Source organism: Mercenaria mercenaria, chromosome 14 (assembly GCF_021730395.1).
Source record: "Mercenaria mercenaria strain notata chromosome 14, MADL_Memer_1, whole genome shotgun sequence".
Taxonomy (NCBI): Eukaryota; Metazoa; Mollusca; class Bivalvia; order Venerida; family Veneridae; genus Mercenaria; species Mercenaria mercenaria.
Genome location: NC_069374.1, coordinates 17373034 through 17397592, shown reverse-complemented (window position 1 = coordinate 17397592; position 24559 = coordinate 17373034). Strand labels below are relative to the sequence as shown.

Sequence of the window (24559 nt, the reverse complement as noted above, 5' to 3'; positions counted from 1 at the left end):
TATAGGTACCCAGTATATATCCTTAAACTGTGGTTTTAAACAGTATCAGATATTATAAGTGTGGATAATATAAAAAGGTAGGTGAACAAATAGTTTGTTGATATCACGTAAAGGGTTACAGTCGGATGAAGTTTGTTGATTAGGGACAGAACAGTTACAGTGAGTGAAAATTATTGGATATTATAGTAATCAGATATTTACAAAGAAAATTAAAAAACAAAAACATAAGCAATGTATTTAATGATTACAGTTGTACACATGCTTTATATAGTTTAATTGATTAGTGTGGTTATATATAATCTGACTGATAACATTACCAAGTTACAGCGTAATTGACCTTTAGACTGGAATAAAGAGCATATTGTTATTTCATTTAGTTATACAGCGAGTGTGTTACTGTAACTATATTGTATGAAATTGATCTTTATTTCATGTTTCTGTGGTTTATTGAAATAATGGATTATGACTGATAAATTATAATGTCGTTGGAATGAAACTAATTTTTAATGCGGAAAATGTGAATTACAAATATTTTGAAATTCTTTGCGGAAGCATACTTCATTTATTGTAGATGTACATAATTTCTTATATATATATAAAATATTTATGCCCCTCACACAATAACACCTTATCATGTTGGACACGACTGATTCTGCCTTTGCGACCAGTGTTGATCATGATCAGCCTGCACATCTGTGCAGTCTGATCATGATCTCGACTGTTCGCCATTCACTCGGTATCGTTTTGGGAAGCACCCCTTTTAACAGTTAATGGTACTGTCCAAATTGAAAAGATGGACAAGTTCATTATAGAAATTTAGCAGGGTAAGGGTTAACATGTAAAATATGTTTTATAAATCTCAGAGAACTGTTTACCTTTTATACTGTCAGAATGGATGGAAGTTGATTGAAACCATCGTAAAGAAATGAAATAAAAAGAAAGTTTGTTTGTTTTACATGATTTTAAAATGAAAATACCTTTCATTTGAAAACTTCAGGTCAAACACTGCTGTAAATATTGAACACGAAGTTCCCTTGATTAAAATAATTTGATTTTACTCTGAAAAGGATATTCTATCTTTGTTTATTTTATAATATTTAGGGTAGTTGAAGTCTACATATGAAGTAACATGGATACTGAGAATGGAACAAGTGAGGAAGCTGTGAAATTAATGAATAATGGTCTGTCAGTGCCGGAACAAACTGCTGTGAAGAAGATATATGTATTCGATCATTCGCAAGATGACATTAAAATGCCCTTGTATGAGAGACAGAGCAGCGTTAGAAAGAGCCAGTCGATGAGTAATGTAGGGAGGAATTTGCAGGTTAGGTTTAGTTGTTTGCAAAGCAAACTTTTTAAACATGAAGGTTCCTTAATATTAACCTTTAGCATGCTAGATAAATTGTCATCTGCTGGAAATGTCGTCTGCTAAAATTGTAAAGTTAATTCAATTTGCTCCAAAATTGGAAGAAATATTGTCGGAGTAGCAAACAGCTTGGAACCTGATCAGACGCCGATTTAATCGGCATCTGATCTGGTTCCAAGCTGTTTGCAAAGGCTGTTAAATTCGCCTGCAGCAGGCTAAGGGTTAAAGTGAATGTTCATATAGTGGTGCCTAGATGTCACAGGTTTGAAGCCTGCAATGGCCAAAACTAGACCTCCCCTTAAGAAGGCAGTACTTCTTGTGAAGCAGTTTTTAGCGTCACTTTATTTTAATCAAGGCTGAAGTCGTGTATAATGGTAAGTAATAGATGAAAGTGATTATATGAAAAGAAAATGTCAGATGATATAATTTGAAATTATTTAATTTCATGGGAATGAACTTTCATGGTTGTGGCCCAGATTGTTATTTTTAGCTCACCTGACAAAGGCTCATGGTGAGCTTTTGTGACCGCTCAATCGTCAACATTTTCGAAAAAAATCTTCTCCTAGAAAACCACTGGGCAGAATTACACCAAACTTCATAGGAATGATCCTTGGATGGCCCCCTTTCAAAATTGTTCAAAGAATTGAATTCCATGCAGAACTCTGGTTGCTTAAAGGAAAATCTTTAAAAATCTTCTTGTCCAAAACCTCAAAATGTAGAGCCTTGATATTTGGCATGTGACATCATCTAAGGTTCCTCTATCAAGATTAATCAAATTGTGCTCTCGGGTGAAAAGAGGCCTCGATCTGGGGGTCTCAAGTTTTACATAGAGTTATATAGGAAAAAACTTCAAAAATCTTCTTGTCTAAAACCACAAGACCTTTGATATTTTGTATGTAACATTGCCTTGTGGTCCTGTACTAAAATTGTTCAAATTATGCCCCTTGGGTGAAAAGAGGCCCTGCTCGGGGGGAGGGGGGGGGGTCTCAAGTTTTACATAGACTTATATATGAAAAAACTTTAAAAATCTTCTTGTCTGAAACTGCAATGCCTATGCTTTTGAGATTTGGTATTTGCATTGCCTTGTGGTCCTCTACCAAAATTGTTCAAATTATGCCCCGGGGGTCTCAAGTTTTACATGACTTACATGGCAAAAAAACTTTTAAAATCTTGTTGCCTGAAACTGCAAGGTACAGGCTTTTGATATTTGGTATGTTTACTTTCCTAGTGTTCCTCTACCAAATTTTTTCAAATTATGTCACTGTGGTGAAAAGAGGCCTTGCCCTGGGTGTTCCAAGTTTAACATAGGCTTATAAAGGAAAAAAATTAAAAGATCTTCTTGTCTGAAAGTTCAAGGCCTAGGCCTTTGATATTTGGTATGTAGCATTGCCTAGTGGATCTCTAACAAGATAGTTCAAATTATGCCCCTTGGGTGAAAAGAGGCCCCACCCTGGATGTTACTTGTTATATGAGTTATATAGCAAAAAATACTTCAAAAATTATCAGATCATGTTTCCTAGACTGTTTAATTATAATAACCTGATGACCCCAAGCAATTAGGGATCACTTGACTGTGACCTTGACCTACTGACCTACTTTCTTGTTTTTTAAGATACAGCCTTTAAATTTGGATGACATGTACAGTTTTGCACACCGATCTTAAAACTGACTTTCAGTTACCATGAATGTGACCTACTGACCTACTTTCTTAATATTTTAGCATTAGTTTGCCATTTGAAACATGTGGCTCATATTACTCAGGTGAGTGATCCAGGGTCATCATGACCCTCTTGTTTATGAATATTAATTCATATACATCTTTTAATTTGAATTTTATATGTTCATTGAGCTATAATTTTGTGCAGTGATGCAACCAAATTCACCAAAATTAGTCCCCAGTGAATATTTATGATTTTACAGTACTGTGGTAATAGAGACTGAAGGCATAATGTATTTGTTGCTTATGTAGTATAAACAGACCAGTTTATTGGGTTTTCAGATCTGCATATTTGTAAAAAGAAAGAAATACTGATTAATAAAATCTGTAAAAAGATCCTTTGGAAGCAAAGAATGCAACCAAGCAGAATAATACCAGACCCGGTTTGATTGTCTGTTCATGAGAGGCAATGAAATATGTAACACCTCTCACGCCCCCTAGCACCCGCTTAAGCGGAACTCTATTACACCTCTATTGAATGAACTCCATGATCCCAAAGGACCAGAAAATATAACAACACTGCATCCAAGTATGGGGAGACTTCTTGCAGCTGCCACATGGCACTTAAAGATTGCTGTTGTGATAGTTAACCCTTAGCCTGCTGCCGGCAAATGATTCTGCCTTTGCGACCAGTGCAGACCAAGATCAGCCTGCACATCCGTGCAGTCTGATCATGGTCTGCACTGTTCGCTATTCAGTCAGTAAATTTTCAGTGAACACCCCTTAAAATAATAAATGGTATTGCCCAAATTAAATGATGGGCCAGTCCATTTTAGAAATTTAGCAGGGTAAAGGTTAATAAAATCTGTAAAAAGATCACAACATGTTTTACCTTACTTTTTTAAGTCATTTTGCTTGAAGAGTTTGAATAAAAAATGAGTTTTGTTTAAGATTTGAACTGAATGTTTAATTGACAGTATGTATATTTCTGACATAAATTTTAGGACCTAGCAGTGGATGAGAATTTCCTGATTGGACGACGTGAAATCTCCATGTGCAACTTGCGGAGTAGAGAACATTCACATGTTAGAATAACAGAAGTGGTACCGTTAAATAGTGCCCTAGTATCTGGTAGGTTTCCAGGAATAGTAAACAACTGGCAGTAATTTCTCATTATAGCCAAGTCACATTTCTTACAAATGTATAGTAAATGAATTGATCTGTGATAAACAGCATTTGTACAACAAACTGAATTATAATTGAGCCGTGCCATGGGAAAACCAACATAGTGGGTATGCGACCAGCATGGATCCAGACCAGCCTGCGCATCCGCGCAGTCTGGTCAGGCTCCATGCTGTTCGCTTTTAAAGCCTATTGGAATTGGAGAAACTATTAGCGAACAGCATGGATCCTGACCAGACTGCGCGGATGCGCAGGCTGGTCTGAATCCATGCTGGTCGCATACCCACTATGTTGGTTTTCCCATGGCACGGCTCATATATTATAATGCACTGACTGATCATGCTGCACTAAGAGTCAAAATGAAAACATTGACCTATGTAGACTTACAGGTGTGTTCTGGTAAATGAGAATACTGGTGAATTTAGATACTAGTATGAATATGAGCCGTGCCATGAGAAAACCAACATAGTGCATTTGCGACCAGCATGGATCTAGACCAGCCTGCGCATCCGTGCGGTCTGGTCAGGATCCATGCTGTTCGCTAACGGTTTCTCTAATTGCAATACACTTTGAAAGCGAACAGCATGGATCCTGACCAGACTGGGCAGATACGCAGGCTGGTCTGGATCCATGCTGGTCGCAAACACACTATATTGGTTTTCTCATGGCGTGGCTCATATAGTAAATACTAGTACTCATAATTGTTTCTTATTTTATAGCACATAATTTAGATGATTCAGAGAACTGGAAGACACCAGTGAAAGTGTTCAGTGAGAAAAGACGAGGAAAACCAAAAGAGGATAAGAAATTGTCTCGGAGAATAAGGTATTGAATTTACCAAGATGAATGAATTATATTAGATTACCTGAAATACTGTGAAATCATTAATATTCCTGGGGGACTCATTTTCATGGATTTTGTGGTTCAGTCAATCCACGAAATTTAATCTCAACGAACAAGCAAAATTCCCATTCATTCTATGTTCAAATGTTGAAATCCACGAATTCATATCCCCATAAAATTGCAGACCAAAACCTCGAAATTTCATGCCCCGAAATTAAATGATTTTACAGTAACCTACTGTTTGAGCCAAGTTTTCTGTGACAAGGTTTTTTCTTAAATTCCCATTAAAAATACAAGACAACATGATCAACATTATACATTATTTTTAAGAGCTCTTTTATAGAAAGTTATGTGTGGGTTCAGCTACTTTAACTGGTGAAGAATGTCGAATTGCATAATGGAAGTATTGTACATCATAACAGGAGTTACCGAATGTCATTGTAAGTTCACTACATTAACCCTTACCCTGCTAATTTTCTATAATGAACTTGTCCATTTTTCAATTTGGACAGTACCATTAACTGTTAAAAGGGGTGCTTACCAAAAAGATACTGACTGTATGGTGAACAGTGTAGATCATGATCAGATTGCATGGATATGCAGAATGATCATGATCTTCAGTGGTCAGAAAGGCAGAATCAATCGTGTTCAGCATGATAAGGGTTAATATTCAAGAGTGTTCTAAATTTGCGTATTGCTCTGTTTGTGGTTATTAGTGAAAATAAAAGCTATAGTATACAGTATTTGACTTCAGTGTTTGTTGTTTGTTTTGAAGATCGTATTACAAAGAGCAGGATCAGTTGATCAAAGCGTTTGAAGATATTCAGATGGATCAGTTATGTACGAGTGATGAGGAGGAACAGAATTTACAGCTGCAGCAGAGAGCCAATCGACTTGCCAAGGCATCATTCGCTGTCAATTTGGTTAGTTTATATACACATATCAATTTGGTTAGTTTGTATACACGTATCAATTTGGTTAGTTTGTATACACGTATCAATTTGGTTAGTTTGTATACACGTATCAATTTAGTTAGTTTGTATACACGTATCAATTTGGTTAGTTTGTATACACGTATCAATTTGGTTAGTTTATATACACACATCAATTTGGTTAGTTTGTATACACGTATCAATTTGGTTAGTTTGTATACACGTATCAATTTGGTTAGTTTGTATACACGTATCAATTTGGTTAGTTTGTATACACGTATCAATTTGGTTAGTTTGTATACACGTATCAATTTGGTTAGTTTATATACACACATCAATTTGGTTAGTTTGTATACACGTATCAGTTTGGTTAGTTTATATACACACATCAATTTGATTAGTTTATATACATGTATCAGTTTGGTTAGTTTATATACACGTATCAATTTGATTAGTTTATATACACATATCAATTTGGTTAGTTTGTATACACGCATCAATTTGGTTAGTTTGTATACACGTAACAATTTGGTCAGTTTGTATACACGTATCAATTTGGTTAGTTTATATACACGCATCAATTTGGTTAGTTTGTAGTATCAATTTGGTTAGTTTGTATACACGTAGCAATTTGGTTAGTTTGTTTACACCCATCAATTTGGTTAGTTTGTTTACACGTATCAGTTTGGTTAGTTTATATACACGTATCAATTTGGTTAGTTTGTGTACACGTATCATTTTGGTTAGTTTGTGTACACGTATCAATTTGTTTGGTTAGTTTGTGTACACGTATCAATTCGGTTAGTTTGTATACACGCATCAATTTGGTTAGTTTGTATACACACATCAGTTTGCTTAGTTTGTATACACATATCAATTCGGTTAGTTTGTATACACATATCAGTTTGGTTAGTTTGTATACACATATTTATAGTACAGTTCCTCCAGTTCATGAAGTTTGCTAATGCAATACTGTAATGATGATCAGTTTGGTTAGTTTGAAAACTCATCATAAAACCTACCCTGCTGATTTATAATTGAGCCGTGCCATGAGAAAACCAACATATTGGCTTTGCGACCAGTGCAGTCTGGTCAGGATCCATGCTGTTTGCTTTCAAAGCCTATTGGAATTAGAGAAACTGTTAGCGAACAGCATGGATCCTGAACAGATTGCGCGGATGCGCAGGCTGGTCTGCATCCATGCTGGTCGCAGAGCCACTATGTTGGTTTTCTCATGGTGCGGCTCATATTGAAGTTCAATCTCATTGGGATTAATTATGTCTTCCCCACACCCCCTCTGGGGGAGACATATTGTTTTTGCCCTGTCCTTCCGTCTGTCCGTACGTCACACTTCATTTCTGATCAATAACTGGAGAACCATTTGATCTAGAACCTTCAAACTTCATAGGGCTGCTGGAGTAGACGACCCCTATTGTTTTTGGGGTCACTCCATCAAAGGTCAAGGGGCCTGGACATTGAAAACCATTTCCGATCAGTAACTAGAGAACCACTTGACCCAGAATGTTGAAACTTCATAGGATGATTGTACATGCAAAGTAGATGACCCCTGTTGATTTTGGGATCACTCTGTTAAAGGTCAAGGTCACAGGGGCCTGAACATTGAAAACCATTTCCGGTCAGTAACTTGAGAACCACTTGACCCAGAATGTTGAAACTTAATAGGATGATTAGTCATGCAGAGTAGATGACCCCTATCGATTTTGGGATCACTCTGTTAAAGGTCAAGGTCACAGGGACCTGAACATGGAAAATTGTTTCCGGTCAGTAACTTGAGAACCACTCGATGAAGAATGTTGAAACTTCATAGGATGATTGGTCATGAAGAGTAAATGACCCCTATTGATTTTGGGGGCACTCCGTTAAAGGTCAAGGTCACAGGGGCCTGAACATTGATAACCATTTCCGATCAATAACTTAAGAAGCTCTTGATCCAGAATGTTGATCATAGGATGATTGAACATGCAGAGTAGATGACCCCTATCGATTTTGGGGTCACTCTGTTAAAGGTCAAGGTCACAGGAGCCTGAACATGGAAAACAATTTCCGATCAATAACTTGAGAACCACTTGACCCAGAATGTTGAAACTTCATAGGATGATTGAACATGCAGAGTAGATGACCCCTATTGATTTTTGGGTCAGTCTATTAAAGGTCAAGTTCACAGGGGCCTGGTCATGTAAAGTCATTTCCGGAAAATAATTTGAGAACCACTTGACCTAGAATGTTGAAACTTAATAGGATGATTGGACATGCAGAGTAGATGACCCCTATTTATTTTGGGGTCACTTGATCAAAGGTCAAGGTCACAGGAGCCTGAACAGTGACTTGAGAAACAATAGGCCAAGATTGTTGAAACTTAGCGGGATGACTGGACATGCCAAGTAGATGATCCCTATTGCAGCCAACCATCAGTGTCTCTTTGATTTCACTCCTGACCCCTATTGACTTCTTGCCTATACGACTTTGCATTGGGGGAGACCTGTGCTTTTTTACAAAAGCATCTTCTAGTTTACTTATTATGAACATTTAAGGAGGAGCGGTGGTCTAGTTGATAAGGTGTCACCTGCTCAACTGGGAAGTCATGGGTTTGAGTCCTACTGGGATCACAAAATATATTGTTTTCAGTAAAGTGTTAATACCTTAACCATTTTAACACAGTTTAGTCATTCCAGTTTAACATGTACTTGAATCTATATTGCAAGTGTTTATGTGTAGCCTGCTTCTCTGTTAATGGTATCTGACAAATTTGCTTATGTAATATTAAAGATTTACTACCTGACTTGTACCTATACGGATGTGATCAGAACCTCTTTAAGTATAAACAATTGCTTTTATAGTTTATAATATCATTCTTTTCAGTACTGTGCAGTTATAGTCAATTTTTAATTGTATTTATACAGTTTTCAGTTTTTCAAACACCACTAGCAAGGTGTCACTTATATATCTGTATACAATTATAGTCAGTTTCCTTGAATGCTAAAGTAGCATTGGCACCATTGGCAGTAAAAAGTATAAAAAGTATCTCAAAATGTACAATAATAGTTGATTCCTCTTTGTTCTAATTAATAGCCTTGTAAGTGCCGGATATTGCCAGCTTGTTTACTTTCATAAAATACTAATTTTGTAACTTTTGCATTGAATCTGTCCAGAGGTGGTTCGAAATTGTTTAGAGACAGTATTGGCACTATAATATGTAAGTTTAACATTTGATATTATATTGTAGTCAGTTTCAGTGTTCATATATTATACAGTTACCAAACCCTATTATTATGTCATCTTCATGCACGAGCAACAAGATCATTACTATCATCACAGCCATCATCACCATCATTGCCATCATCATCAAAAGCTATAATTATAAACAGTTGTGATTGCATGTACTCGGTCATTCTCATCCATCAGAGGTTCATCAAAATCCCGAGACAAACCATCCAATGAACAATGGTTAACCTCTGTTACGCAAGAATGGTACTCAGTTAGATGGAGGAGTTTCTCTATAAACTGGATTTCTTTAACTATAACATGCAAACATGTATATAGCTTTGCAAAAGATTCTGGTTTGGCTTATCCAACATCTCAGGTAATATTCAAACAGGTCTGGCAACTGTTTGCCAGATCCTAGACTGAAAGTCTGATATTTACTTAAAAACACATACCAGGCTTTTTCAAAAATTAGTGAAGTATGGATTTTCTTGCCAAAAATTGTAACAAATTTCCTGATTTGTTAGTTTTTAGCTCATCTGATTTTTAGCTCACCTGAGCACAAAGTGCTCAAAGGTGAGCTTTTGTGATCGCCCTGTGTCCGTCGTCTGTCCGTCTGTGGTCCGTCGTCAACAATTTGACTGTTAACACTCTAGAGGTCACAATTTTGGCCCAATCTTAATGAAACTTGGTCAGAATGTTAACCTCAATAAAATCTTGGACGAGTTCGATATTGGGTCATCTGGGGTCAAAAACTAGGTCACCAGGTCAAATCAAAGGAAAAGCTTGTTAACACTCTAGAGGTCACAATTTTGGCCCAATCTTAATGAAACTTGGTCAGAATGTTACCCTAAATAAAGTCTTAGATAACTTTGATATTGGGTCATCTGGGGTCAAAAACTAGGTCACCAGGTCAAATCAAATGAAAAGCTTGTTAACACTCTAGAGGTCACAATTTTGGCCCAATCTTAATGAAACTTGGTCAGAATGTTACCCTCAGTAAAATTTTGGACGAGTTCGATATTGGGTCATCTGGGGTCAAAATCTAGGCACCAGGTCAGATCAAAGGAAAAGCTTGTTAACACTGGAGGTCACAATTTTGGCCCAATCTTAATGAAACTTGGTCAGAATGTTATCCTAAATAAAATCTTGGATGAGTTTGGGTCATCTGGGGTGAAAAACTAGGTCACCAGGTCAAATCAAAGGAAAAGCTTGTTAACATTGTAGAGGTCACATTTATGACTATATCTTCATGAAACTTGGTCAGAATGTTAATCTTGATGATCTCAAGGTCCATTTTAAATCTGGGTCATGTAGGGTCAAAAACTAGGTCACTAGTTCAAATCAAAGGAAAAGCTAGTTAACACTCTAGAGGCCACATTTATGACCATATCTTAATGAAACCTGGTCAGGATGTTTATCTTGATGATTCATAGGTCAAGTTCGAATCAGGGTCAGGTGGGATCAAAAACTAGGTCACCAGGTTAAATCAAAGGAAAAACTTGTTAACACTCTAGCGGTCACAATTTTGGCCCAATCTTAATGAAACTTGGTCAGAATGTTACCCTCAATAAAATTTTGGACGGGATTGATATTGGGTCATCTGGGTTCAAAAACAAGGTCACTAGGTCAAATCAAAGGAAAAGCTTGTTAACACTGTAGTGGCCACATTTATTACCATATCTTAATGAAACTTGGTCAGAATGTTAATCTTGATGATCTATAGGTCAAGTTAATATCTGTGTTAGGTGGGTTTAAAAATTAGGTCAATAGGTCAAATCAAAGGAAACGCTAGTTAACACTTTAGAGGCCACATTTATGACTGTATCTTCATGAAACTTAAACAGAATGTTAATCTTGATGATCTTTAGGTCAAGTTTGAATCTGGGTCATGTGGGGGCAAAAACTAGGTCACCAGGTCAAATCAGAGGAAAAGCTAGTTAACATTTTAGAGGCTATATTTATGACCATATCTTAATGAAACTTGCTCAGAATGTTGATCTTGATGATCTTTAGGTCAGTAGGTCAGGTGAGCGATACAGGGCCTTCATGGCCCTCTTGTTTAAAAAAAAAATGATGAGTTATTGTCATCACTTGATCGGTGTCAGCGTCGGCGTTGCCTGGTTAAGTTTTATGTTTAGGTCAGCTTTTCTCCTAAACTAGCAAAGGTATTGCTTTGAAACTTACAACTCTTGTTCACCATCAATAGCTGACCCTGTACTGCAAATAACTCCATCCTGCTTTTTGCAAGAATTATGGCCCCTTTTGGACTTAGAAAATATCAGATTTCTTGGTTAAGTTTTATGTTTAGGTACACTTTTCTCCTAAACTATCAAAGCTATTGCTTTGAAACTTGCAGCACTTGTTCACCATCATAAGCTGACCCTGTACAGCAAGAAACATAACTCCATCCTGCTTTTTTGCAAGAATTATGGCCCCCTTTGGACTTAGAAAATCAGATTTCTTGGTTAAGTTTTATGTTTAGGTCAGCTTTTCTCCTGAACTATCAAAGCTATTGCTTTAAAACTTGCAATACTTGTTCACCATCATAAGCTGACCCTGTACAGGAATAAACATAACTCCAGTTTGCTTTTTGCAAGAATTATGGTCCCTTTTGGACTTAGAAAATATCATATTTATTGGTTAAGTTTTATGTTTAGGTAAACTTTTCTCCTAAACTATCAAAGATATTGCTTTGAAACTTGCAACAGCTGTTCACCATCATAAGCTGACTCTGTACAGCAAGAAACATAACTCCATCCTGCTTTTTGCAAGAATTATGGCCCTTTTTAGACTTAGAAAATCATGGGTAGGACAATATTTCTATTATACAGAGACAAAAATCAGATGAGTGTCTGCACCCGCAAGGCGGTGCTCTTATTGTTAAACATCTAGTCAGAATCTGTTTTATATACAACTGCTACTGCATTGAAAAATCACAAATAATTATGTTGGCATACAAATTTTCTTTCAGTACAAAAAATATTAAGTTTCCCTCATTGACTGATGTTCAGTTTATCTGTGCAGCAGTTTTGCAAAGTCTTAGAAATCTTTGGACTTCAGAAATGTTGGCAGTCATAAATTGTTTATTAGACTTCTTATTTTTAATATGTGAACATTCATACATTTGCAAAAAACATTGTAGAAAATTATATATTCATCAAGATATTTTTTTAGTCAGATAGAATCTATCTGTTTCTTTTGTACACTGTAGTTAATAAGGCTTATTTTAAAACGTTTTCTGCTAATAACAGAAATACAGAGAGATGTTATCCCCAGTGCCTAAAGCATAGATGTAAATAGAAACAAGTGTCACTTGAGCTACAGTCAATCTTTAATTAACCCTAAGCCAGTCCGTGGCAAGTGATTCTGCCTTTGTGACCAGTGCAGACCAAGATCAGCCTGCACATCCGTGCAGTCTGATCATGGTCTGCACTATTCACCATTCAGTCAGTATCTTTTTGGTAAGAACCCCTTAAAACAGTTTATGGTACTGTCAGAATTGAAAGATGGACAAGTTTATTATAGAAATTTAGCAGGGTAAGGGTTAATGACTGTAACTTATAAATTTATGTAAAAATCAAACAGGACTACTGCTATTTTGACTGTATTACATGATACTATGAAAATGTTAAAACATTGATTAATAGAGAACTTCGGCACAAATTCTGTGTCCTCCAGATAGACTTGCGTAGTCTACTAGAGATATACTTTGTACCACTGCAAGCTGCATTGTCATGTTAAAATTTGCATATTTTGATATCAAATCATAGGCTACTGTTGTAAGCAATGATGTATTTTATATAAGATCAAGTCTTAAATTGAAAAGCCAAGTTTTCAGGGTGAGCTTTCCGGGTGTCCGTCATCCATTGTCAGGCATTTACAATTTTACTGATCACACTAATTGTCACATTTTGTTCCAGTGTTGATGAAACTTGACCAGAATATTTTTATCAGGAAAACCTTTAACAGTCTTGATACTGGGCCATTTAGGATTTTGCGACCAGTGCAGACCAAGATCAGCCTGCACATACGTGCAGTCTGATCGTGGTCTGCATTGTTTGCTATTCAGTCAGAAAATTTTCAGTGAACACTCCTTCGAATAATAAATGGTATTGCCAAAACCGAATATGGATCAGTCCATTTTAGAAAGTTAGCAGGCTAAAGGTTAACATGATTTCAATTTCAGGTTTTGTTGATTGTAAAATCGATAGCAGTAGCTTTATCCGGCTCATTGTCAATAATATCAAGTTTGGTTGACTCCGTTGTTGATCTTATGTCTGGTGTTATAATTTGGTGGACGTCACGTGCTATGAAACATCACAACATATATCATTACCCTGAAGGTAAAAATAAATTTGTGGGTTATAAATTCAATTTTCGTTATAATTTTAGAATAGAAATCCCAGGGGGAAAAATTTACCTAAATGATTGCATGTTTACAGATCCTTCTTGTTGCCAAGGCGGTTGCCGTGGCATTATCAAATTCAGCGTCGATAATTTCCAGTCTTGTGGATTCTGCGGTAGACCTGCTGTCCGGTGTTATCATCTGGTGGACATCACATGCAATGAGGAACAGGAATATTTACCTGTACCCTGGGGGTAATTTATGCATGCAGTCTGAATTTTTGCTACTCAGACCAACAGCTTTTAAGAAAAAAATTGTTTCTTGTTAAGAAATACAATATACTGATTACTTGTGAAGGAGACACAGGAATTGACTTTGGACATCAATTTATCAACCAAAGAATACCCTTCCCTTAAACGCTCATAAAAAAAGAGAAAGTACAACAATTCACACAAGAGGAGATATTTTCCTACAAGAAACAGAAATGTTTTTCTGACCAACTTAATACTGTGAAACAAATATTCTTTAAAAGCTGTTGGCATGGCAGATTTCCTATTTAGGTTGTGTTGTACATGACTGGAGTGCTTGTCGGAGTGGAAGAGTATGATGTTACATTTGCATGAACAAATGGATGCTTGGTTTAGAATAATGTAAAAACTCTTGGTATTGGTTTTATTGTACTAAATTTTTTCCTGATTCAGTGATTGTTTTATTGCTAAAATCAAACATATATGCATTACAATCTTTGAAGTAAAAGATTTACACTTCACAGTATTTAAAATCATTGATCTTTGAAGATCTGCTGAATGCAGTTTAAAAAGAAAGAGAATCCCTATGCCCAGTATTTGGAACATCAGGGTTTAAAATCATAATGTTGAAATATCAGGAACCGTGTTTGACATGTTCAGAAGAAATGGTTTGCAGAAGTTTCATTGTACGTTAGCTTTTTGTATATACTGTAAAAGCACATATTTTCGCTAGGTCAAAATTTCGCAAAATATTTCGCGAATTTGAAATTTTGAGTATGTTCGAGAGGTTTAATATTCACGAAATTGTAAAAATGGTCACTACTTGAATTTGAATTTTACTAAAGGTGAATATTTACGTGAGGATTTATTTTCGCAAGATGTAGGGCCTCGCGAATATAGCAGAGGATAAACCCTTGCGAAAATTTCTGCTTTTACAGTAAGTTTTCAGTAACTTTTTACTAATGGGATCTCTTACGAAAACTTTTCTGACTGTAGTAGATACAGTAGGTCAACATTTTGTATCTTCTCTTAAATAGAGACAGGCATGGTAAATCAGCTGTTGTTTTAGAGAAATGCTTTCTTGTATAATATAAGTAAATGCTGAATTTTGCTTATTAATAAGCTTGCAGGCTGGGAGGTTAATGGAAAGTTTCCGCTGTAACATCCTAACTTTTCTGCTATTTGTTCATGCAAATCTAATATGTTTGTATAAATGTTTGTGTGTTCTGTAAACTACATACTGTGAAATTGTTTATTTTGTGGGAATGGAATCTTGGGAGTGCGGAGTTTTGTGAGAACTGATATTTCGTGGGAATATGAATTTATGGATTTCAGCTTTTGAAGATAAAATGGATGGGAATTTAATTTTGTGGATTGATGCAACCACAAAATCCATGAAATTTAACCTGTACCCTTTCAAAATTTCTAAAATGGACTGGTCCATCATTCAATTTGGAATGTGCCACTTATTATTCAAATGGGTGTTCAATGAAAATTTACAAACTGAATAGTAAACAGTGCAGACCATGATCAGCCTGCACGGATGTGCAGGTTGATCTTGGTCTGCACTGGTCGTAAAGGCAAAATCACTTGCCGCCAGTTGACTAAAGGTTAAAGCCCCCCACCCACCCATATAAACTGATTTCACAGTATTCAAATACATACCTGGTACAAGACTTGATAACTCAAATATCCATTTAATACTTAACTGACTTCAGCATTTTTCGTTTATAAAAATATGAAAAACTAATTTTGTGTTACGGCAGAAGGATGCCTTAATAGCATACGAGAATGCATAACCATGTGGAAATTGCTGATTGTTGATACAGGAACACTGCCTTAAAGTTAGAATTTCTGAAGTTGAGTGATGATGAGTTAGCAAGTTGTTGCCAATATTTATCCATTTATCTTATCTTTTTTTAAGGGAAATGCCTGTACATATTATACCATTATTATTTATCAAAATTTTTAAAACATCAAGCAATATGTGAACATTATTTAAGAATAAGAATATGCATGTATTATCTAAACTGATATTTTATGAGTATTGTATAAAGTACATCTAAATTCCTTCTACTTTATTTTAATTTTTTTTTTACTGGGTGACTAAAACTTTCAAACATATTTGCATTAATTATAGATTAAGAAAAGAAATGCAACTGAATTGTGTTTTTGATTAATTTGAACATGAGTATGAGAATATACATCCCTCAGAATACTTTCACAAGGGTGTAGTTCATCTGGCATATAATAAATGCAGAATAATCAAATTAAGAATATTATTAAAAATAAAACATGAATTGTCATATTAAAAGTATAGATACTGCATACAACTCTTTGAATCATATTAATTTTATGCTTTACTCATACAAATGAAAGTACATTATGTATTTTCCAAAAAAATGCATAGATCTGAAGGCATGTCCCTTTAAACTTCATAACTGGAAGAAAAAGTCTTGTATTTATTTAAGGACATTTGAGCCGCGCCATAAGAAAACCAACATAGTGCATTTGGTTGGGAATGCTAAATGCCTTTCATAGTTATCTAGTATTCAGCTTACTTGCTGGTCTTTTATGCCAGGTGATGTTTATAATGAAGTTGACTCTATACACAGGTTTGACCTACTTGTTATGTAGACATTTATTATGCTTTTTACTTACTAACAGGTCATTACTAGACATATTTGCCTAAAAGTATTACTGTAAAAGCAGAAATTTTCGCGAGGGTTTAATTTTCATTATATTCGCAAGGCCCTACATCTCAGGAAAATTCATCTTCGCGCAAATATTCACCATTAGTATAATTCAGATTCAAGTATGATACCATTTTTACAATTTCGCGAATATTAAACCTCGCAGACATACTCGAAATTTCAAATTCGCAAAATCTTGACCCAGCGAAAATATGTGCTTTTACAGTATTCACTTAAACTTAAATTGCTATGCAGTGCTTATCATAAGTTAGTTTGCAGTGCTTTTTCCGTAACAACTAAAGTTTTATCGAGTATAAGATAAGAGACAGAATTATTATTGTAAAAGCAGAAGTTTTTGTGAGAGCTTTATTTTTGCTTTACTGTGTATATGGCACAAAAGTTCATAGTTTTGACTTAAAAGGCTATTTGGTGGGGATATGAATTTGAGCATTTCGGACTTTGAAGAAAAAATGAATTAAGCAGAATTTTACATGTTTGCTGGTTAATTACATTGAATTTGACTGGTGCAACCACTAAATCTATGAAAGTGACCCCATGAATATTAATGAAATTACAGTATTCTTAATTAAACAAAATTCCCTTAAAGTTCTTTTAATAGAAACTGATGTATTTTCACGCTGAAAAACCAAGAGTCATAATTATGCAAATACTTCCTTTGTCCTCACTCCACATACAATGAATTTATGTCTCTTATGACTTAGCGTGATTTTATCATTTGTTAAGTTTTTACATTGTAAGATGGCATTAAAGTGACTGTCCATGAAATCGCAAGCATATATATGTTTTATTTATGGTTTCGGACTACAAGTATGCATAGAGCAATTGTCATATATAAGTTCCATTTTGTTACATTGTAATTGCTTACTTTTCAGTACTGAAATGTAAAATTGAAAGTAGGGTATTTTTGATGGTTTTCCATGTATACATCAAAAAATCCCTGGATGTAAAAAATCAGCAGTGGCGGCTGAAAGCAGTAGTTCAGAGATTTCAGTGAGATGATTTGACCATAAATTTTATGTTTTGGTTTTCTAAGTATAAATTATTTTTGGCCCTTTTCCTCTATTCCATTAATTGTTTCTGTCCAAGTTTCGCTTGGCCTGACATAATGACATTGTTTACATCCAGAAATATATGTCCGCACATGTGCTGAGGTTAACTACAATTAGATCTATTTTTATAATCACTATGTGTCGTGGACAACTGTTTACAGTTCGGTTGTATTTCCCATTGGAATCTTTGAAAGTACAAATATTTTAACAATTTTCATTCCTTCAGTATTGAAAGAAGAAATATTTGACCACATACAAGTAGAACAATTTTTCTCTGTAAAAGAATTTAATTGTTCTGTGGAAGGTCACTTTTGACATGATGTTTCTTTTGTAAAAAGGACACTTTGTATCATTCTACAGTAGTTAAGCATGTAAGATAAATATTTATTTCATATTATACTCCTAGGCCTGGTATCATATATTCCTGATTGTACACTTTATAAACATATGCAATTTTTTGCTCTTGTACAACATGAATGCTTGTATTTATTTTTCTGAAGTAGAGTTAAATTGTGAATTACAGTGAAATACATAGACAGCTCTTCTATTTGATCCACCTAATACATAACATGGTTTATGTTGAGTTGCATCTTTAGTTTGCAAAATTTAGAATATAGACTGTACTTCATTTTAAAGGTCTCTAAAGGTGGTAGTAGGATCTTTCTTTATTTTTTTTTTTTTTTAATTTGGGTCATATCAATTTTTTAGCCAAAAATGAATTTTTCTCATTGTAAAAAAGCATAAAAAATTGGAATAAAAAAAAAAAAGACCTAGAAATTGTACAAACATTTTACATGGAAATGTGTCTTTTATGTTAACCCTTATCCTGAAAGTTCCATATTCACAAATCGTGGGCTGAGCGCGAAACTATTGTATCTGTATATAAATAAAGAACAAGATACAATAGTTTCGCGCTCAGCCCTCGAAATAGATGTTAAGTCACAATTCAGTTTCCAAGAAAAATTTGGTGTCAGAAATGACTGAAATTTACAATTATAATAGAAAATAACCCATCTAAATTGTTCTTTTTTGACAATTAATTCAAAAACTAATCAAGATGTTTTGAAAATTTAAAAAGTTCCTTCTTTAGAGTGATGTATAATATCAATTATAGTGTGTTATATTTGAGAGAAACCACGGGAAAGGTGGATGACAGTTGGTTAACATTCTTGTTCTGCCTCCTAATTACAAAATATGAACTTGAGAAACCTTGTGAGGGATTTGTTCAAATAATTGTCTCTTTCCCATATTTAGATCTATAAGGTGAGTTTACTATAGCTTTAAACATTAAGTATTCTTGCTTTGATAGTGTGCTTTTTAGTTATCTAGATTTTAATGGTAATTTAGCTTTCATTCTTCTTTCTGGAGTGATTAGAGTATAATGTATATTTTCTGTATCTTTTGGTTTGTATTAACCTTTAGCCTGCTTGTGGCAAGTGATTCTGCCTTTGCGACCAGTGCAGACAAAGATCAGCCTGCACATTCATGCAGTCTGATCATGGTCTGCACTGTTCGCTGTTCAATCATTAAATATCCAGTGAACACCCCTTTGAATAATAAATGGTATTGCCCAAATTGAATGATGGACCAGTCCATTATAGAAATATAGCAGGATAAAGGTTAATGCAGTCTCTCAGAGTTTATCTTTCTGTTATGGAGATTTTCCAGTGATAAAAGCTCATTCTAGATTTCTGTATAAAGGAATGTATTACTTCCGCAATATTGTTACATTTATAAAAACAATTCTGCCAGTTTTGTTGTGGTATTTTTCAGTCTTCTAGCTTTTGCAGGAGAAGGCAATAGAGGAAAGACTTAAACTGTACCTTTATACAGTCTTACAAATACATATTTATTGGTTATTGGCGTTGTATTAAGAAATATACACAAGTTCTGCAGCGGAAATATTTCTCGACTGTAGGAGCGCAATAGTTCCACTAAGGAACGAGTCCATATTTCTCGATGCAGAGCTAATAATGTTTTATTATACTGTGGTATCATTAATATTCGTGGGGGACTAATTTTCGTTAATTTCATGGTTGAGTCAATCCACAAAATTTAATCCCAACGAACAAGTAAAATTCCCATTCACTTTATGTTCAAAAGTTGAAATCCGCGAATTCATATCCCCATGACGTTGCTGTTTCGACCAAAACCACGAAATTTCTTGCCCACGAAATTAAATGATTTTACAGTATATGTATCTACACGTATTATGAATTTGTTCAATAGCCTGAGGAAAACTGACAATGTTGACGTAAATTAAAATATATTAACGCAATGATACACTTTAAAAAGGCGCCACGTACCCGATATAAAATTCAGACGTCGGTATGAAAAAATATTGATGTTTCCCTTTCCATTATAACTTACTGAGAAAAATGTTTTTGATTGTGCTTCAGGACGATCAAGACTGGAACCTATTGCCATTGTTATTCTGTCTGTGATAATGTCGCTAGCATCATTTCAACTGATTGTGGAGTCAGTACAGATTATCGTTGGGTACACATCAAAAGAAGGAACCCTACCTTCAGTTCAGCTTCCTGTCATCCTTATAGCTGTTGGAACAATTGGTATGATTCTTTACCATGCTTTAACATTAAGCCTGCTGGCAGCAAGTGATTTTGTGCATTCTATTAATTATGGTCTTGAACTCCACTGTTTGCTATTCAGTCTGTAAATTGTCATTGAACACCCCTTCAAATAATAAATGGTTCTACCAAAAATTGAAAGAAAGTCCAGTCCATTTTACAAATTTAGTAGGCTAAAGGTTAAGATATATTGTTTATCAAATGATCAAGGCCTTCCAGTGGTATGTTGCCTGAGTTCAAATGTGCAGGAATTAAACCACAAGGGCTTGAGCCCGAGTACATAAATATCTAAGTATCAAAGATGTAGATAATAATTATTGATAATGTGTAAGAATGGAAATGATTTATCTCAAACTGATTTGCTCTAAAGTCTTGAATAAAATCATTGTCGTTCACATGCGTATTATTACATTACTCAGGCTGCACCTTTATGGGATAAATCGTTCACATATGAACTCTGAACAATGATTTTATTCAACAACAAATCACTAAATGAGATATATTATTTCCTTTTTCAATTTAAGCACATTATCCAACCTACAGTATTGTCGAGGTTGCACTGTTCAGCCTGAGTTCTGCCATCTTTCAGTGATTTCATTTAATTATGTCTCCCATCACACAGTGGTGTGGGAGACATATTGATTTACTCCTGTCTGTGTGTGTGTCTGTCTGTCACAAAGCTTGTCCACACTCTAAGTCGAACATTTCTCATCCGATCTTCACCAAACTTGAACAAAATGTGTTTGCCAGTAAGTCCTCGGCCAAGTTCGATAACTAGCCAAATCAGCCCAGGCTCTTCGGAATTATGGCTCTTGATCATAATTACTGAATCACCTAGACTCATAAAAATGCTGAACCATTCATTCTAAAACATGCTCCAAAAACCATTCATCTTGTCCACACTCTAAGTCAAACATTTCTCATCCGATCTTCTCCAAACTTGAACAAAATGTGTTTGCCAATAAGTCCTCGGCCAAGCTCGATAACTAGCCAAATCAGTCTAGGCTCTTCAGAATTATGGCCCTTGACCATAATTACTGAATCACCTAGACTCATCAAAATGCTGAACCATTCATTCTAAAACATGCTCCAAAAACCATTCATCTTGTCCGCACTCTAAGTCAAACATTTCTCATCCGATCTTCACCAAACTTGAACAAAATGTGTTTGCCAATAAGTCCTCGGCCAAGTTCGATAACTAGCCAAATCAGCCCAGGCTCTTCAGAATTATGGCTCTTGACCATAATTACTGAATCACCTAGACTCATCAAAATGCTGAACCATTCATCCTAAAACTTGCTCCAAAAATTACTGATTTTTTTTTTACTATTCAGATGATTAGGCAGTTGTGGGAGACATGCCCTTTTCTCAAAAGCAGCCCTAGTTTATGATAATTCAAAATGTAACTAGCAAGATCCTGTCCGAAAGATTCCAAGTTCTGAGATAAGAAGATCTTGTGTTGCCTGCAAAATGACATCAGGCAGGGGACATGTTACAATAGGTACTACGGATTGTGCTGAAAATAGTTGTATGAAAATATTCTGTTGAAAAATTTATTTCACTCAAAATTACTGTTATCTTACATTAAATTTTTCTTTTTTACTGTGTTATACAAGGTATGTCATTTTTTGTCTTTTATTTTCAGTGTCGAAGTTTGTGTTGTTTATGTTATGTTATTGCTTGGGTAAAGGGAGTAGCTCAGTGCAGGCGCTGGCTCTGGATCACAGGAATGACGTTCTCTCCAACATTGTTGCCATTGTCTGTGGTTACCTAGGTAACATCTCCATTACTGTTTTTAGCTCATCTGATTTTTTGAAAAAAAATGATGAGTTATTGTCATCACTTGAGCGGTTGTCGGCGTCGGCGTCGGCGTCTGCGTCGGCGTTGCCTGGTTAAGTTTTATGTTTAGGTCAGCTTTTCTCCTAAACTATCAAAGCTATTGCTTTGAAACTTGGAATACTTGTTCACCATCATAAGCTGACCCTGTATAGCAAGAAACATAACTCCATCTTGCTTTTTGCAAGATTTATGGCCCCTTTTGTACTTAGAAAATATCAGATTTCTTGGTTAAGTTTTATGTTTAGGTCAACTTTTCTCCTAAACTATCAAAGCTATTGCTTTGAAACTTGGAATACTTGTTCACCATCATAAGCAGACCCTGTATATCAAGAAACATAACTCCATCTTGCTTTTTGCAAGATTTATTGCCCCTTTTGGACTTAGAAAATCAGTTTTCTTGGTTAAGTTTTATGTTTAGGTCAGCTTTTATCCTAAACTATCAAAGCTATTGCTTTAAAACTTGCAACACTTGTTCACCATCATAAGTTGACCCTGTATAGCAAGAAACATAACTCTGTCCTGCTTTTTGCAAGATTTATGGCCCCTTTTGGACTTAGAAAATATCAGATTTCTTGGTTAAGTTTTATGTTTAGGTCAACTTTTCTCTTAAACTATCAAAGCTATTGCTTTGAAACTTGCAACACTTGTTCACCATCATAAGCTGACCCTGTACAGCAAGCAACATAACTCCATCCTGCTTTTTGCAATAATTATTGCCCCTTTTGGGCTTAGAAAATCATTTTCTTGGTTGAGTATTATGTTTAAGTCAACTTTTCTCATAAACTATCAAAGCTATTGCTTTAAAACTTGCAACAGTTTTTCACCATCATAAGTGGACACTGTACATCAAGAAACATAACTCTATCCTGCTTTTTGCAAGAATGATGGCCCTTTTTAGACTTAGAAAATCATGGGTAGGACAATATTTCTATTACACAAAAAAAATCAGATGAGCGTCAGCACCCGCAAGGCGGTGCTCTTGTTGTTAACTTTATTCTGATGAAATATAAATTCAGTGCAAAGGAGCAAGCCTCCAGATTTTTATGCCCCCGAAGGGAGGCATATTAGTTTTCAACTGTCCGTCCGTTAGTTCATTCGTTCGTTAGTCACAACATTAACTTTTTGCATGAATGCACTTTACTCGCAAACCACTGCACCCAGGACCTTCAAACTTCACATGCTGATAGTACTTATTGAGTACACCACCCCTACTGACTTTGGGGTCACCAGGTCCAAGGTCAAGGTCACAGGGGCCAACGTTAACTTTTTGCATGAAGGCACTTTACTCGCGAAGCACTGCACCCAGGACCTTCAAACTTCACTTGCTGATAGCACTTATTGAGTACACCACCCCTACTGACTTTGGGGTCACCAGGTCAAAGGTCAAGGTCACAGGGGCCAATGTTAACTTTTTGCATGAAGGCACTTTACTCGCAAACCACTGCACCCAGGACCTTCAAACTTCACATGCTGATAGTACTTATTGAGTACACCACCCCTACTGACTTTGGGGTCACCAGGTCAAAGGTCAAGGTCACAGGGGCCAACGTTAACTTTTTGCATGAAGGCACTTTACTCGCGAACCACTGCACCCAGGACCTTCAAACTTCACAAGCTGATAGCACTTATTGAGTACACCACTCCTACTGACTTTGGGGTCACCAGGTTAAAGGTCACAGTGGCCAATGTTAACTTTTTTTATCAAGGCACTTCTCGCAAACCACTGCACCCAGGACCTTCAAACTTCACATGCTGATAGTACTTATTGAGTACACCACCCCTACTGACTTTGGGGTCACCAGGTCAACGTCAAGGTCAAAGGGGCCAACATTAACTTTTGCATGAATGCAGTTTACTCGCGAACCACTGCACCCAGGACCTTCAAACTTAACATGCTGATAGTACTTATTGAGTACACCACCCCTACTGACTTTGGAGTCACCAGGTCAAAGGTCAAGGTGCTGTGGGGGCATTTGTCACCATTAGTGACAGCTCTTGTTTTCTTAAATTTTCCGAAATTTAGAAAGTACTAAACTTTAAGGGTTGAACATAAGACTGTTGTAACTTGTTTTGTAATTTTAAAAAGTTACAACAGTTTTCCATTCAGCCCCTGACCTTTATATTTTAGTAATTGAAAATGAACAGTAAAAACAAGGTGATTCAATATGTTTAGTGCAGTATTTATTTTTAAAAAAATATGTGCATGTTATCAGAAAAACTCAGAGGCATTAGTAGCACAGTAAAATTGGTGGGTCGACATCCGTACTTTCCCCACCCTCTCCAATAACTTTTGTTTACATTTTAAAAATCATCTGATCATTTTATAAAAGGCAAGACCACTTTGGTTACACGTCCCCCACACATAATGTTGTAAGACTAGCTGACACCGCCTACATTCATGTTTTGAAAAAATCACATTTTGAGGGTTGTCAGAATGTTTTCTGGGGTGTTTGGGAATATTAATCGCATTTAGTAGTAGCTCCAGTTTTTGATAAATTATGATATTATAAAGAAAATTTGGAGAGAAGTCTTTTCCAAGGAAACTTGGAAAATTGTTGAGGCATGTATTAG

The 24559-nt window shown here is 35.7% G+C and overlaps 1 protein-coding gene across 4 annotated transcripts in view; it reads left to right on the top strand.

The window, feature by feature from the left end:
* LOC123526463 (uncharacterized) overlaps positions 1 to 24559 on the top strand; it is a 56049-nt gene that overhangs the window by 17459 nt on the left and 14031 nt on the right. For 3 of the 4 annotated variants that reach the window (XM_045305621.2, XM_045305624.2, XM_053522990.1), the window contains exons 2-8: positions 1102 to 1324; positions 4028 to 4154; positions 4925 to 5030; positions 5824 to 5971; positions 13392 to 13548; positions 19961 to 20131; positions 21795 to 21923. In XM_045305621.2, coding sequence (XP_045161556.2) covers positions 1130 to 1324; positions 4028 to 4154; positions 4925 to 5030; positions 5824 to 5971; positions 13392 to 13548; positions 19961 to 20131; positions 21795 to 21923 — 1033 coding nt within the window. In that variant the 5' untranslated portion in view covers positions 1102 to 1129. Of the gene's footprint in view, positions 1 to 1101; positions 1325 to 4027; positions 4155 to 4924; positions 5031 to 5823; positions 5972 to 13391; positions 13549 to 13647; positions 13805 to 19960; positions 20132 to 21794; positions 21924 to 24559 lie in introns of all 4 variants that reach the window. The other variant, XM_045305622.2, reaches the window with a different exon arrangement.